This window comes from Bos grunniens, chromosome 18 (assembly GCF_055505025.1).
Source record: "Bos grunniens cultivar Pamir isolate PY7600 chromosome 18, Bosgru_T2T1.0, whole genome shotgun sequence".
NCBI lineage: Eukaryota > Metazoa > Chordata > Mammalia > Artiodactyla > Bovidae > Bos > Bos grunniens.
The window spans coordinates 53147587-53164325 of NC_141182.1; the positions used below are offsets into that span (position 1 = coordinate 53147587).

General features: G+C 45.5%; 2 protein-coding genes across 4 annotated transcripts in view; one reads left to right on the forward strand and one right to left on the reverse strand.

Annotated features, from left to right (window-relative positions):
• The first annotated feature begins 1180 nt into the window (after window positions 1–1180).
• On the forward strand, window positions 1181–14535 carry LOC147354043 (very-long-chain 3-oxoacyl-CoA reductase-B-like). 3 transcript variants are annotated; one of them, XM_086353115.1, is made up of 12 exons: window positions 1181–1376; window positions 1706–1752; window positions 3607–3714; window positions 5377–5452; window positions 5745–5855; window positions 6039–6106; window positions 12012–12056; window positions 12284–12318; window positions 12537–12618; window positions 13117–13182; window positions 13695–13844; window positions 14035–14535. In XM_086353115.1, the coding sequence occupies exons 6-12, from the start codon at window positions 6098–6100 to the stop codon at window positions 14140–14142; spliced, it is 495 nt and encodes a 164-aa protein (XP_086209241.1). In that variant the 5' UTR covers window positions 1181–1376; window positions 1706–1752; window positions 3607–3714; window positions 5377–5452; window positions 5745–5855; window positions 6039–6097; the 3' UTR covers window positions 14143–14535. The 3 variants fall into 3 exon arrangements, with proteins under 3 accessions (XP_086209241.1, XP_086209242.1, XP_086209240.1); XM_086353116.1 differs by having other exon boundaries at window positions 3642–3714; XM_086353114.1 differs by lacking the exon at window positions 3607–3714.
• Window positions 14536–14707: 172 nt separating this feature from the next.
• The window catches only part of EXOC3L2 (exocyst complex component 3 like 2), a 38831-nt gene continuing 36799 nt past the window's right edge, over window positions 14708–16739 (reverse strand). The window contains exon 12 of the mRNA XM_086353113.1: window positions 14708–15311. Within this exon, the coding sequence (XP_086209239.1) occupies window positions 15050–15311 (262 nt within the window). The 3' untranslated portion in view covers window positions 14708–15049. The remainder of the gene's footprint in view (window positions 15312–16739) is intronic.

Below are 16739 nucleotides of genomic sequence, written 5' to 3' on the forward strand. Positions count from 1 at the left end.
CATGGACTGTGGCCTGCCTGGCTCCTCTGTCCATGGGATTCTCCAGGCAAGAATACCGGAGTGGGTAACTATTCCTTTCTCCAGGGGATCTTCCCGATCTAGGGATCGAACTGGGTCTCCTGCATTGCAGGCAGATTCTTTACTGTCTGACCTACCAGGGAAGCCCATTATTAAATAATAATACTATTTATTATAAATAATAAATATAATTTATGTTATTAAAGAATATCCATAATTATTAGATGATAATTACAATTTATTATTGTCAAATAATTCTTTCTAATTGTGGCGCTGGAGAAGACTTCTGAGAGTCCCTTGGACTGCAAGGAGATCAAGCCAGTCAATTCTAAAGGCAATCGATCCTGAATATTCATTGGAAGGACTGTTTCTGAAGCTGAAATTCTGGTACTTTGGCCACCTGATGTGAAGAGCTGACTCACTGGAAAAGCCCCTGATGCTGGGAAAGATTGAAGGCAGGAGAAGAAGGAGGCAACAGAGGATGAGATGGTTGGATAGCATCACCAACTCTGTGGACATGAATCTGAGCAAACTCCAGTAGATAGTGGAGGACAGAGGAGCCTAGCATGCTATTGTCCATGGGGTGGCAAAGAGTTGGACGCAACTTCGGGACTGAACAACAACAAATTATTCAATAATAAATGCGAAGAACAAGTGAAAAAAACAGAATTTGCAAAGGAGAAGTGAGGAGAAAGGTTACATAGAGCCATTGTAAGGCCTCTGGCTTTTATACTGCCCCGGCAGATAAGTTGTAGGTGAGGTTCTTCTGACAAACTGCATTGACAAACCCTGCCTGTCGGACACAACTTGGCGCCTGAACAACGATGTGATTGGTCCCTCGTTTCAGTTCTGGCCTTCACCCACCAACAGCGATATTGAGTTCAGTGACCCAAATGGAGGTTATCTGTGGGTACCCTTTGTCCAGCTCTGTTGGTTTAGAGGAGGCTGGATGTATGCTGGCTCTGCAGGCGTTGGGAGTGGACTTTGAGCTCAGATGTGGACCCATCAAGGGGCGGTACTAAGGCTATGGGCGTGGCTGTTGGTTAGACTAAACTCTCATTGGGCGTAGCTAGAGAGAGAGGTGGGGTGGAATGCTTGACTGGCAGTGTGGGTGGGGCTAACGCACAGGCTTCTAATAGCTGGCCCCGGAAAAAACCCCCTTGGTCCTAGGTCGGGTGATCTGTTGGTTGGGGTTGTGATGGAGGCGGAGTGGGATGCGCTGAGAGTGCTGGGAGCGGTCACAGCCCTGTTCCTGCTGCTGTGGGCGACCTGGGCTGTGGGCTCCACAGTCTATATTTACCTGCTGCCTCAGGCACGCCGGAGCAACCACTGGCTCCGGGCACACGGGGCCTGGGCAGGTAAGAAAGAAGGGCTCTGCACTAAGCAGGTAGAGGCGGGGCAGCAGGAACACGGACAGATGACTGGTGAGGACCCCTAGTCAGGGCAGAGGCCAGTGACCCCTGGAAGCATGACGGGTGAAGGCTGGAGATGCATGAAGTCCTCCAACCTGTCCGAGGTGTCAGAGCCCCTTGCCGATGAAAGAGGAGGACGAAAACCAGGAGGGTTGGGTCTCAGTGAGGAGGGTTCCCAGAAAAGGTGCAAAAGGGGACAAGAGGGACATGAAGTGGATGACGGGGGTAGGAGAGGCTGGGGATCCCCTCCTGCCCTTTCCTCCTCTCCTTTCTAGTGGTGACAGGAGCCACCAGCGGCATCGGCAAGGCTTACGCACATGAGGTGAGCCAGGGCTTGGGTGAGTGATGGGAGGGCTTCTCCTGTTTGCCTGTTGTCAGCTAAGTCTATCAGACTGAGAATGGTGTGCTCTCTCTGGTTCCCACAGACATCCTCTCCAGGGAGCCTTTCCTCTGCTCCTCAGGGTGGGGGCAGGTGTTTACACTGGGCTTCTTCTTATTTATTCATTCCAAACATATTTATATAGCACCTCCATGCACCAGGCATCTTCTAGATACTAGGGGGTACAACAGTAAACAAAATAGATTTTTTTTAAAAATCAGAAGACCTTGTCTTCTTGAAGCTTATGTTGTAGTGAGGGGAGATATGTGTAAGATAAACAAATGAAATGTATAATGTATCAAATACTGGAATAGTTGCTATCTTCTTCTCCAGGGGATCTTCCTGACCCAGGGATTGAACCCAGGTCTCCTGCATTGCAGGTGGTTTCTCTACTGCTTGAGCCACCAGGGAAGCCCACCAAATGGTTATAAGAGTTAAAGAGAGGGACTTCTGTGGTGGTCTAGTGGTTACGACTGTGCTTCCACTGCAGGGGGCAAGGATTCCATCTCTGGCCCCTGTGGGGAACTAAGATCCCACATGCCACGCAGTGTGGCCAAAAAAAGAAAGAAATAGATTTAAAATTTTAAAAAGAGTTAAAGAGAAAAATAAATCAAGAAAGGAGAAGAGGGAGCCCTGGAGATGTGCCGGTTCCAATTTTTATATAGGGTAATCAAATATGTCACTGAGAAGGCAGCATTGAGCAAAGATGAGAAGGAGATGATGGATGGAATCTTGTGAATAACTGGGAGAAGGAATTTCCGGGAAGAAGAAATCACCAGTGCAAAGCTGCCGGGAGCCAGCACGGGAGTTCCCACCCATGACAAGGTCATGTAATCTTGGACCCTCGAGTTAATTCTTTTCTTGTTATGGCCCACCGCACTTTTGCCCTATAGGAATGCAACATTATCTAATGCTTTCGGAGGGTGGCGCCTGACGTTAGAATAATCACCTTTAAAGAAAAATAAGTTTTCTGAAGAAAGGGTCATAAAATGTTAACTCGAGGGTCCAAGGTTACAAACATTAAAGCTACTCCTTACATTTCTATACACCAACTATATTAATCAATACACTCCCAGGGACACAGTAGGTAAGGGATATGGAAACTTGGCAGCAAGCATTAGCTCAACAAAGAAATCCTCTACTAGTTCTATTTTAACAATTTTAACTCTCTGAGAAGCTCTGCATTGTTAGAATATCTTAAGCTTCCCATGCCTCTCGTGGTTGGGAGGCTGTGAATATTAACAAACCTGTCAGGCAAGCTAGAAAGTCATCAGAGGGGTTTGAATTGAAACACTCCTATTATGTCCAGGAGACTTATTAACTAGAGTTTTAAGTTGATTTTCTTACAGAGAAAGGTGGTTGGGGATAGCCCCCCATTAATGTCAGAAGAGTTGGTGAAAGTCGTGAAATAGTAAAACAGACAGATTCTGGTTTTGGGGTAGATGCTCAGGCAGGCCCAGAGGGGCACCCCTCAAGTTCTGGCTCGCCTTGCCCACCAGAACTCTCCCACATGACCTTGTCATGGGTGGGGACTCCCGTGCTGGCTCCCAGCAGAGGTGATCATATGGTTTTCCTTCTTTAGTCTGATTATATGGTAAATTACATCAATTGATTTTGCAAAAGTTGAACTAACCCTGCATTCCTGCAATAAGCCCCAGCTTCAGCATTACCTCTTATCCTTTTTCTATATTGCTGGACTTGATTTACTCATATTTCATTGAGAATTTTTATGTCTAAGTTTATGAGGGGTATTAGTTTGTAGTTTTCTTGTCATCTTTGTTTGATTTTTGCTTTTAGGATAATGATGACCTCATAAAATAAATTACTTATAGGATTTGTGACCAGAATACCTCAAAGAATGGAGCTGCCATTACTGCAATGGAGTTGAACTGAGGAGAAGACCAGGTTTGGGGGAAGTGGAAAGGAGTCTAGTTTTGGACATTCTAAATTCGACATTTTGGACATTCTATCTTCCTTGGTAGCTCAGATTATAAAGAGTCTGCCCGCAATGCGGGAGACCCAGGTTTGATCCCTGGGTTGGGAAGATTCCCTGGAATAGAAATGGCAACCTCCAGTATTCTTGCCTAGGAAATCCCATGGACAGAGGAGCCTGGTGGGCTATATAGTCCATGGGGTTGCAAAGAGTTGGACATGACTGAGTGACTAACACACACATTTGAGACACCAGTTAGCTATCCAAGTTGTGAAGTTCCAGAAGTTGGAAATGCCATTCTGGAGTTCAGAATGGGTGGAGATAGAAATTGAAGCATCAACATCATAACAATGCCATTTAAAGTCCTAAGACTAGGGGGCCTCCCTGGTGATCCAGCGGTAAAGAATCCATTTGCTAGTGCAGGAGACATGAGTTTGATCCCTGGTCTGGGAAGATCTCACATGCTGAGGAGCAACTACATCCATGCCTCACAACTACTGAGCTTGTGCCCTAGAGCCTAGGAGCCACAGATACTGAGCCCATATCCTGCAAATACTGAAGCCCATGTGCCTACAGCCCGTGCTCTCCAATAAGAGAAGCCACTACAAAGAGAAACCTGAGCACTGTGACTAGAGAGTAGCCCCTGCCTGCCACCACTAAAGAAAAGCCCGCACAACAATGAAGACCCCGCACAGCCAAAAATAAATAAATACATAATATTGTAAAAAATAAAGTCCCAATACTAGGTGAGATGCCCATGGTAGTGGGTGTGGATGGAGAAGGGGAGCATAGTCTGAATCACCCCAAAGAGCTCCCTGGAGCACTCAAAGTTAAGAAGCACAGAAGATGAGGCACATGATCTGAGCCAGAGCAGGAGGGAAACCAAGGTTGGAAGAGATATCTGGGAAGCCAGGGGAAGAACGTTGCCTGGAGGAGGGGGTGATTGTGTCAGCTACTGCTGGGAGGTGCTGAGGACAGCACTGGGTTTATGACCGTGGAAGTTACTGTTGACGAGAGTGGTTTGGGTGGCACAGTCAGAGCAGGAGTCCAACTGGAGTGGGTACAAGCAGGCCCGGGAGAGAGCCAGGGTAAGCAGTTCTTAGAATGTTGAGTAAAGTGGGGTGGCGTGATGAGAAATGGGGGAACACGGAACAAAGAAGACCTTCTGGCAGGTCTGCATGTTGAACGGGAATCATCCAGAAAAGACAGAGCGTGATGCAGGGGGAAGATGGGAGAAAGCTGCAGCGATGTCCCCGAGTGGGCACGAAGGCAGGGGAGCCTAGTTGTTGTTTAGTCACTAAGTCATGTCCGACTCTCTTATGACCCCATGTACTGTAGCCCTCCAGGGCCCTCTGTACATGGGATTTCCCAGGCAAGAATACTTCATTCGGTGCACCCTGGACTGTGTGCTGTCCTTTAAGCTAGCCAGCCTTTGTGCAAGGGCCTCTGCACTTGTTGTTCCTTCTGCCTGGAATACTCTGGCCCCAGAATGCATGCTCCGCGAGGGCCGACTTCCCTTATTTCTCTTTTACTCACCTCTGCATCGGCAGCGCCTGCAACAGCGCAGCACGCTGTCAGCACACAGTAAATATTTGTGGCTTTCGTGAATAAATAAACGAATGCATCTCCTGCAGCTCGCCCGGAGAGGTCTGAACGTCGTCCTCATCAGTCGAGACCTGAGCAAGTTGAAGCACGAGGCAAAGGAGATAGGTGAGTAGAGGAAAGGAGGGGAGCTCGGAAACGCGGCCCTCCTGGCTTAAGGGCTGAGGTTGGACGTTGGGGCGGGGAGGGGTATGGGCGTGGTCGGAGGCGTGGTCGGGGCGTGGTCGAGGTGGGTGCAGGGAGCAGGCTCCCAGTGCCTCTGGGGCCTCCGAAGGATGGGGTAAGGGCCTGGGGCTGAACTGAGACTGGAGTGAGATGCAGGCAGAGATGAATTACAGCCAAAAGCCTGGCTCCCACTGCCTCTCCCCTTCGCCCCCTCAACCTCTCACACACTTCCCAGAGGGGCTTTACGGCAAAAGAACACGAGTGATTCAGGTGGATTTCACCGGGGGCTTGGAAATCTACGAGACCATTGAGGCAGGACTGAAGGGCCTGGAGGTCGGAGTACTGGGTATGTCCCCGAGCCCGTTGGGAGAAGCGCTGCTCTCAGCCGTCCCCACCCCCCCACCCCCGGCTCACCCTGACCCCGGAACACTCTCCTGGTCGCCCTTTCGGGCAAACACTCCCCTTTGCCCCCGCCCGGTGTCCCTGGGACTGTTGGAGTGACACAAGCACTTTGTCCCCTCTCATTCAGTAAACAACGTGGGCCAAAAATATACACCCCGCTTGAGTAAACTGCTCGACTGTGAGGACATGGCCAAAGTGAGTATCACCGAGAACTAGTCCGCGGGACCTCCGCCTTACACTGCTCCCTCTGTTGGAAAACCCCGCGCAGTACACTAGCTTGATCAAGTGGAGAGCTAGGGAATCTATGCTCTCCTTCCACGGGGCGCCCTTCTACAGTGCTCAACCAGGACCACTGTCTAAATTGAATCTGGTTCTGCCCGTTTTATATTCTCCGATGCTAACTTTCTGGAGAAATGACGGACTTCCCTGGCGGTCCAGTGGTTAAGACTCCATGCTTCCAATGAAGGGTTGGGGGCGGGGCGGGGGGGGGCGGTGTGTGAGTTCTGTCTCTGGTCGAGGAAATAAGACCTCACATGGCCAAAAAAAGAGTAGGGGGCGGGGAATGAGCCACGTGGGAAAATCAGCGCCTCAGTCTCATATCTATAAAATGGAATCAGTGTTTTTTGCTGACCTCGTAGAGCTGATAAGATAATATCAGCTGATAAGACAACATAAGGCACATAAACCTAAGTTGTGTGCTCCATAAATGAGGGCTATTAGACATAGACAAAACAGGAGATCAGGATGGCTTTTAAATTCTCTATTGTTAGTTCTAATCATGTTAGTTTAAGACGTATGTTGTGGGAGTGGGTCCGGTAAAAGTATCTAAGGCCTTGATAAGACTAGGGAGTGGGGGCACTCTCCGTCCTCCTTCTGATGTCTATGTCAGAAGCTTTCCCTGTCCCTTTATCGCGTTAGTAAAACTTTGCTACACACAAAAAAATAAATGAATAAATTCTAAATATTATTATTTCAAGAGGAATGCATAAGGGAGTGGGAAGGAGGTCCAAGAGGGAGGGGATATATGTATACACAGAGCTGATTCACTTCGTTGTACAGCAGAAACTAACACAACATTGTAAAGCAATTATGCTCCAATAAAAATTAATCTGTGATAACAGAAGTCAGAAAAGGAAAAGAAGGCACAGGCTCATTTTAGAAAATGCAAGGAGAATCAGCCTGTGTATTCTGCCTCTGGTCTTAGAGGAAGCTGTGACTGAAGACTAACCCTGCAAATGAGAACGAGTAGAAGAGCTGGATAAAATAGTTTTAAAATAACTGTTTGAAGGCATCAACCTACTAAGGCAACGAGGAATTGTCACATCAAGATTTGAGGGAAAAGAGAAGCCAAGAGAGGTGAAATCTGACATTTGAAGCAACATTTCCCTTCAACATGGATAGTGTTGAAGCTGCAACAAATAACGTAGCACATGCTTTGGAAAATATCTCAGATTTTAGGTTGGAATCCTGAACACTGTAATCCAGGAGTTAGGGTAAAGTAAGTTTCATAGGCCCTGGAAGAGGGCATGGGAACCCACTTCAGTATTCTTGCCTGGAGAATCCCATGGACAGAGGAGCTTGATGGGCTACAGTCCAGCGGGTCCCAAAGACTTGGAGATGACTGAGCGACTAAGCACAGCACAGCAGAAGGTTTCATAGGAACTGAAGCCAATTTTCAGGTGATCCTAATTCCACTGGGATTATGTGGATCTGATATTTTAGCACCCTCTAGTTTAGCTACCTGAGAGATGCAAAACCAAACCATTTGTAGAGAAAAATGATGTAGTCCAGAGACTCAAAATAGCTGTTAAATTTTTTTAATATTAAATATCCAGCACCAAAAAAATATAACCAGGAATATTAGAAGAAAATTCATGATTGAACACAAGAGAAATAATAATGTAACAAGGTCCACATGGAGCCAGGGTAATGGAAATATCAGCATAAATTTTTTAAAAATTGTGACATATATAACATAAAACTTGCCATTTTAACCATTTTAGAGTTTGCAACTTAGTGGCATTAAACACATTCACAATGTAGTACAGCTGTCAGCACTGTGTATTTCCAAAACTTTTCCATCATCCCAAACAGAAACTCATTAAGCAGTATAAGTTAAATGCTGCTGCTAAGTCGCTTCAGTCGTGTCCGACTCTGTGCGACCCCATGGACTGCAGCATGAAATAATCATGCAGAACAGGCTTCTCCGTCCATGGGATTCTCCAGGTAAGAACACTGGAGTGGGTTGCCATTTCCTTCTCCAACGCATGAAAGTGGAAAGTGAATTCGATCAGTCGTGTCCAACTCTTAGCGACCCCATGGACTGCAGCCTACCAGGCTCCTCCATCCATGGGATTTTCCAGGCAACAGTACTGGAGTGGGGTGCCATTGCCTTCTCCCATAAGTTAAATACAGGATCTGTAAGTTAAACAGGTCCTATTAAGCTGTGTCTCCACATTCTTCCCTATTCCCTGGTAACATCTATTTCTACTTTCTGTGTCTACAAGCTTGCTAGTTCTAGATACCTCATACAGGAGAAATCACAGAATAGTTTTCCTTTGGTGTCTGGCTTATTTCAGTTAGCATAATGTTTTCAACTTCATCTGTGTTGTTATCAAATATCAGAATTTCATTCTTTTTCTTTTCTTTGCTTTTAAGTTATGGCAAATATATATAACTTAAATTTTGTCATTTTGACTCATGTGTGCAGTTCAGTGGTCTTGTGTACACTCAGATTGATGTGAAACAATAACCTCCATCCATCTCCAGAACTTTTTCAGCTCTCTACCTGTTCAACAGTAACCCCCAGTTCCTAACTACCTGCAGGTCCCGGAAACCACCATTCTGTCTCTATGAATTTGACTATTCTAGATGCCTCATATAAGTGGAATCATACTGTATTTATTCTTTTGGGCCTGATTTGTTTCACTTCAGTTCAGTTCAGTTCAGTTCAGTCACTCAGCCGTGTCCGACTCTTTGTGACCCCATGAATCGCAGCACGCCAGGCCTCTCTGTCCATCACCAACTCCTGGAGTTCACTCAGACTCACGTCCATGGAGTCAGTGATGCCATCCAGCCATCTCATCCTCTGTCGTCCCCTTCTCCTCCTGCCCCCAATCCCTCCCAGCATCAGAGTCTTTTCCAGTGAGTCAACTCTTCGCATGAGGTGGCCAAAGTATTGGAGTTTCAGCTTTAGCATCATTCCTTCCAAAGAAATCCCAGGGCTGATCTCCTTCAGAATGGACTGGTTGGATCTCCTTGCAGTCCAAGGGACTCTCAAGAGTCTTCTCCAACACCACAGTTCAAAAGCATCAATTCTTCGGCGCTCAGCCTTCTTCACAGTCCAACTCTCACATCCATATATGACCACTGGAAATACCATAGCCTTGACTAGATGGACCTTTGTTGGCAAAGTAACGTCTCTGCTTTTGAATATGCTATCTAGGTTGGTCATAACTTTCCTTCCAAGGAGTAAGCGTCTTTTAATTTCATGGCTGCAGTCACTATCTGCAGTGATTTTGGAGCCCAGAAAAATAAAGTCTGACACTGTTTCCACTGTTTCCGCATCTATTTCCCATGAAGTGGTGGGACCGGATGCCATGATCTTCGTTTTCTGAATGTTGAGCTTTAAGCCAACTTTTTCACTCTCCACTTTCACTTTCATCAAGAGGCTTTTTAGTTCCTCTTCCCTTCCTGCCATAAGGGTGATGTCATCTGAATATCTGAAGTTATTGATATTTCTCCTGGCAATCTTGATTCCAGCTTGTGTTTCTTCCAGTCCAGCATTTCTCATGATGTACTCTGCATATAAGTTAAATAAGCAGGGTGACAAAATACAGCCTTGACGTACTCCTTTTCCTATTTGGAACCAGTCTGTTGTTCCATGTCCAGTTCTAACTGTTGCTTCCTGACCTGCATACAGATTTCTCAAGAGGCAGGTCAGGTGGTCTGGTATTCCCATCTCTTTCAGAATTTTCCACAGTTTATTGTGATCCACACAGTCAAAGGCTTTGGCATAGTCAATAAAGCAGAAATAGATGTTTTTCTGGAACTCTCTTGCATTTTCCATGATCCAGTGGATGTTGGCAATTTGATCTCTGGTTCCTCTGCCTTTTCTAAAACCAGCTTGAACATCAGGAAGTTCACAGTTCACGTATTGCTGAAGCCTGGCTTGGAGAATTTTGAGCACTACTTTACTAGCGTGTGAGATGAGTGCAATTGTGTGGTAGTTTGAGCATTCTTTGGCATTGCCTTTCTTTGGGATTGAAATGAAAACGGACCTTTTCCAGTCCTGTGGCCATGGCTGAGTTTTCCAAATTTGCTGGCATATTGAGTATAGCACTTTCACAGCATCATCTTTCAGGATTTGAAATAGCTCAACTGGAATTCCATCACCTCCACTAGCTTTGTTCGTAGTGATGTTTTCTAAGGCCCATTTGACTTCACATTCCAGGATGTCTGGCTCTAGATGAGTGATCACACCATTGTGATTATCTGGGTCGTGAAGATCTTTTTTGTACAGTTCTTCTGTGTATTCTTGCCATCTCTTCTTAATATCTTCTGCTTCTGTTAGGTCCATACCATTTCTGTCCTTATCGAGCCCATCTTTGCATGAAATGTTCCCTTGTTTCACTTAGCATAGTATTTTCAGGGTCCATCCATGTCACAGCCTGTGTCCCAATTTTCTTTTTAAGGCTGAATAATATTCCATCATATGTATTAATATGTATCACCCTTTATCTCTTCACCTCTTGATAGATACTTGGGTTGTTTCCACCTATTACTAGGCTGTTGGGAATAATGCTGCTATGAACTGTTGATGCACCAATATCTGTTTTGGTACCTGCTTTTTATTACCCAAACTTTAAACTTTTTATTTTGTATTGGGGTATAGCCAATTAGCAATGTTGTGGTAGTTTCAGGTGGACAGCGAAGGGACTCAGCCATACATACACATGTATCCATTCTTCCCCAAACTCCCCTCCCATTCAAGCTGGCACATAACATTGAGCAGAGTTCCACATACTATACGATAGGTCCTTGTTGGTTATCCATTTTAAATACAGCAGTGTTGGGTACCTGCTTTTAATTCTTTTGGGCATACACCCAGAAGTGGAAATGATGGATGCAAGATTAGTCTGGCTAATATCAGGGTTCCTTGAGAGTCCATATGAATTTTGGGCAGGGTTTTTCTTTCTGCAAAATATGCTACTAGGATTTTAATAGCAGTTGCATTGAATCTTTTAAAAAATATTTTATTTATTTATTTGGTTGTGCTGGGTCTTAGTTGCGGCTGTGGGATCTTTTAGTTTGGCCTGTGAGTTCTAGTTCCCTGACCAGGGATTGAACCTGGCCCCCTGTATTGTGAATGTAGAGTCTTAGCCACTGGACCACCAGTGAAGTCCCAATACTTCCTTTATGCGGGTAGAAGCTAAAGATTTGTGTTCAGTTTTTACTCTAAGATTTGTGCACTTTGGTATATATATGGTATGCATTTATAAATAGTTTACTGATCAGAAAATCCAAAGAGAGAAGTTTACGAAATGAAGGTGAAAATCTCCCTTCTCCCTTCAATCTTCCCCAAATGCGCCCCCCAGTTTAAAATAGAGATAGATTTTTCTCTTTATGCCTACAGAAGGATGTATATGTAATTTTTACCCAAATGGCGGCAGCCTATTGTTCTGCACTTTACCTTTCACAAGTAGACATGTATCTCGGGGATCATTTTAATCAGAATAATTAGCTGATCTATTCTTTTTACTTGTTGTTCAGTGGTCTATCCATGGGCTACCCAGTGTTTATTTATTCATCCCAGTATTGAAGGATATTCAGGATGTTTCCTGGTATATCTGACTACAAATTGTGTTATAATGTGTATTTTTGGACATATGCATTCCCCACATATGTGAGTATCTTAGAAAGGAATACATTTCCAGAAGTGGAGTCGATGCGTTGAAGTTTATGTGTATATTAAATTCTAGTAGATGCAACTTTTAAAAACTGTGTTCCACATTAAAAGAAAAGTAAGCTAGAAAATATGGGAGTTGTGGCAGAGTTGTGGTGAAGGAAAGGACTGATTGGTTCCATTTTCTTCCCTTAGAAACTCCAGGATATTATAAACTGCAACATGGTGTCTGTGGCCCAGGTGAGTCAGGGCTAGGAGGGACTGGGTTCAGAGTCAGCGTAGCTCTGACCACTCTGGGTGGTCCTCAATATCCCACAGTACTGGACTTGGCATGGAGGCAGTGCTAGCGGAATAGTCCCTGATGGAAAGTAGGGGGACAGGAGTGAACTTGAGGAGGGGGCAGGAGTCTGGGCAGGTGAAGGCAGTGGAAAGAAGGAAAGACAGGATCCTCTTCATTCGTCCTGCAGATGACTAGAATCCTCCTGCCCGGAATGGTCAGCAGGTAAGAGGCAGTCTCTTTGTTTTTCACTCTGGATCTTTCCCCATCCAACCTCTGGCTATTTCTATTCCCCAGCTCTCCCATTCACATGTCCAACTCTTCCCTATCTCTCTGATCTTTCTGATTAGCACAGCGACTAAAGGGTGGGGAGGTGGGCAAATCACTGAGACCCTCTTCCCCGTTGGCAGTGACTGCCTTCCAACTAATGCTTCCTCCTCCAGGGGCAAAGGCATCATCATCAACATATCTTCAGTAGCTGACAGGAGGCCCTATCCATATTTAGCAGTGTATGCGGCCACCAAGGTACCCAGACCCACAGATCGGGCACAGGCTGGCTGCCATGCTGTTATTCCTACAGTAGCCCTTAATTCTGGCCCTGAGGTTATGGCGGAAAAGACCGGAATGTGTGTGTGTGTGTGTGTATGTGATGTTTCATCAGAGTCTGAAGCTATTAATAGGTCAGATATCTGGGGCACAGTCCAGTGGGCAAGTCAGATTTTGTGTTCTTTTTTTAAGAGCAAAGAAAGCTAGGATTTCGAGAACCGGTTAGGTGGGAGGAGGTCAGGGAATATACAGAGAATGGCGCGGCTGGAATGGAGACTGAGGAGTATGGGAACAAAAGGAGGGCTTAGAGCAAAGAAACTTGCGGGTGTTAAGGCGAGAACTTGAGCCCTGAGGGAGGGGCCCCTCCGGGAACGGGGGAAGGTTCTAGGATACGGATGGCACGCCGGGACAGGGGGCGGGCTGGAGGACTCGACGCGGAAAGCTCGTCGTCCTGGGACCCTCCTTTCTTCTCCGCAGGCCTTTGTGCGAAGCTTCTCCGTGGCCGTGGGGGTAGAGTACCGCTCCAAAGGTGTCATCGTGCAGGTGCCTGACTCCGGAGGGAAGGAGCTCGAGAGGGGCAGGAGTGGCAACTCTTGAGGGGAGGGCTCTGAGGGAGGAGGAGCTTAGATTCAGTGGAGGCTCCTAGGAGGAGGGGCGGGCTGGGAATGAGGTGGGGGTGAGGTCTGAAAGAGGACCGCGACTCAGTCTCAAAAAGCTTCGGTGGATGTAAATCAACTATACTTCAGTAAAATTTAAGAAAGAAAGGAAGGGAAGGGAGGGGAAAAAAAGAGGGAGAGAGAAGAAGGGAGGAAGGAAGGAAAAGAGAGAGAAAGAGGGAAGAAGGAAGGAAGAACCTTTTTTAAGAAAAAGCTTCCGTGGAACGAAAGTCGCAAGGGGTGGGTTCTCGAGGGGGCGTGGTCCTGGAGGCGTGGTCAGCACATACCTGGGGGCGTGGTCCGCAAGAGGGGTGGGATTCAGGGATTCTCGGAGAGGGCCCGGGAGCTTAGGCTTGGGAGGGAAGGGAGTTCTTATCTTGGCCCCTTTCTTACCTGCAGACAGTGAGCCCCTTTTTGGTTGAAACAAATATGACCTATCCCATGAAAAAGGGACTGCTCGTAGTGAGCTCCGAAGACTTCGCTCGGCAAGCATTGGACACGCTTGGCCTCACTTCCGAAACCACTGGGTGCCTCAGCCACGCTGTGCAGGTGCTTTCCTGGGGGCAGTCCTAGGGTGCGAGCTGGATGGAACAGCCCCTGGTGCGGGTCCACTAGTCCTCAGAAAGGGGGAGACGGACAGAGAAGGGGAGGGCCCCTAGCCCGGGCTGGGGAGCCGGGAGAGGAGAGGGGAGACTCAAGAATGGGGCGTGTCTTGATCCTTGGTACCTCTCCTTCCCAGGATTTCCTGCTGACCATGCTCCTGCCCAGTTGGTTTTTTATCAGTCCTAGAGGATTTTTTCTGTTGGAGAGCTGTAATGTAGCAGGATTCCTTTCTCAAAGAACTTGACTAAAGGCCCTGAAGGTGTGACCGCATGTCTGTCGTCCCCCGCCCCTTACCAGAGTCCTAAACCAGAATCGTTGTTAGGGAGACCTCCCACCGGACAAACAGACCAGTGGAACGGAATTGGTCTTCCAAATACACGGACATTAGTGACAACTGCAGCATCTCAACTCTCTGGCAGCAAAATGGAGCTCTTAATATATGCCGCTAAGACTAGATAGATATTTGGAGAAAAACAAATATACACACACACATAATATATATGTACAAATATAGCTTGTAGCCATGATGGCTGCACAACTTTGTGAAATACTAAAACCCACTAAATTGTACACAATTAAAAAGGGTGAATTTTATGGTATGTGAATTAAATCTCGATAAAAATACTTTTAAAACAGAGAGCCCCTGTGTATGTATGTATGTATGTGTATATATATATATGTATAAAGTTGGGTTTAGTTCTCACACCATGTACCTGCATAAACTCCAAATAAATTAGAAATCCCTAAATCTCTGTGTGAAAGTGGAAACACATCAACTAGAAGAATCCATGAATGAATTTCTTTCCATCTTGAAAGGGGGAGAATCTTTTATTATTAATATTGAAAATTAAAAGCAGCAAAAAAAAATTGAACTGTAGTTAATGACATACAGGCTGATTACTTAGGAAAAGTGTACTGACGTCTGTAATTTACTTTGAAATGCACTGAAAAGTTAGATGGATAGAGTAAATAGAAATACGGTTAGACAAGTATGGCAAAGTGTTGGTAACAGAATCTAAGTGGTAGACACATGTACACCTCTTTCAACTTTCTTGCATCTTGAAATTTTCCATAATAAAATGTTGGGAGAAATCCAGGAGCAATAAAATTAAATTTATAAATAAACCGACTTAAGCAGATTTAGAAGTCACTTAAGATGATATGCTTTTTATCACATTTCCGGTGAAGGACAGGCTCGGAACCCTGGAGAAGAAACGGACTTCTTTGAGGCGAAGCGCGGATGTAGACCATCTAGACCATCGAAGAGCCGTCGTTCTTAGCACGTCTTGGTGCGGGTGGTTGTGGGTAGCGCTCAGCGGAAGGAGGATAAACAAGGGCGGGCACCAGGCTGAGGCAGGTGGAGGTGGTCGCGCGATCTGGGTGGCGCTGCGGTCCTTGTGCCCGGAGCTGAACCTGGACGAGGGGAACACAAGCTGACTCCGCCGCCATCCAGGACGTGCTAGAGGAAGTTACACACTGGTCGGCTTGTTCGTTACCTGTCGCCTGCCTCAAAAGCATTATCCCCACAGTTGGAAACCGTACCTTGGAAGGAAATTAAGCGAAATGCAATTTTGAGGTGTCTACTGTAATTTTCAAAAAATTTGAGCCAATTTTTAAAGATGTGTTTCAAAATCCGTGTGAAGAGCCACCAAAGTTACCACGAAGCAGGAAGCAGAGGATTCCTTGCAGTGTTAAGGAGCTTTTTAATTTTTTTTGAACACTTTGTTTATACTCAGGATAATTTTCATATGATTGGAGATGATTTAGTAAACTTTAATCATTTCCTTCTGTGCTGCTTGGATCTGATTTTCGCCAGTGACATTATATGCCCAAATAGATGAGACTCCTTGAATTCATCTTTAAAGGTTTACCGTCCTGATTTTCATATTGCTGATTTTAGAGCTTCTGTATAGCCTCTCTGTATCACTGCTGTACTGTGTGAACTATAGCCAGAGGGATAAAAGAACACTACTTTAAGCCGTAGGTTTCAAAACTATTTGACAGGAAGACTTTAAAGGAGAGAATGCCTCCAGGGCCTTTCCAGTTCACTGACAATAGCGAAGCAGTGAACACGGAGTGTGAAGAATATGTTTTAACTGTTGGTGGTTATGATGAGAAGCTCTTTTGGGGAGAATATGCAGAAGAGGAAATAAACTCCTGGAAGGTTCACTGGTGATGCCCTGTTTGGAAACTGACAACCCAGACTACTGTGGCGTGTAACCGTCAACAATACTTTGAGACAAACAAACGTTATTTATACCTTCTACCCTACTGACAGGACAGAAGTATTTAAGAAAAAAAGTAGAATCATTAACTCCTATTGCTTCAGTCACTCAAAGTGTGAGCTGATTACAGAGTATTGTGGCTGGATCGAAAAATGCACCAAGAAACCAAGTTATAAATACTTTTGAGTCTTGTTTGTGTAATCCTAGAGAAAACATAATGAAACATAATGAAACTCTGCCAACACTATACTCAATCAACAGATGAACAGCCAGAATCTTGCATATACTTCGCTGTAAACAAACAGGAATTTGCAGAAATTTTGTGTTATAAAATATTAGAGACCGCAATAGACATGTCAGTTATTTTAGAGCAGGATATATATTTTTCATCATTCCTTGATGGCCTGTTGTTGGAAATTGTCCTCTTTGCCTATAGCTCACTTCGTACTTTTCTCTGGATTGCTAAAGTTTTTAATCTGTGGCCATTTTATTCTTATAAGGTTATAGAGGTGGTGGAGTGACAGTGGAAACAGTGACAGACTTTATTTTCTTGGGCTCCAAAATCACTGCAGATGGTGACTACAGCCATGAAATTAAAGGATGGTTGCTCCTTGGA

Coding starts and splice junctions, on each gene's coding strand:
- LOC147354043 (XM_086353114.1), top strand. CDS start 1,217: ATGGAGGCGGAGTGGGATGCGCTGAGAGTGCTGGGAGCGGTCACAGCC. Junction 1,377..1,705: donor GGCACACGGGGCCTGGGCAG/GTAAGAAAGAAG, acceptor TCTCCTTTCTAG/TGGTGACAGGAGCCACCAGC. Junction 5,453..5,744: donor GCACGAGGCAAAGGAGATAG/GTGAGTAGAGGA, acceptor CACACTTCCCAG/AGGGGCTTTACGGCAAAAGA.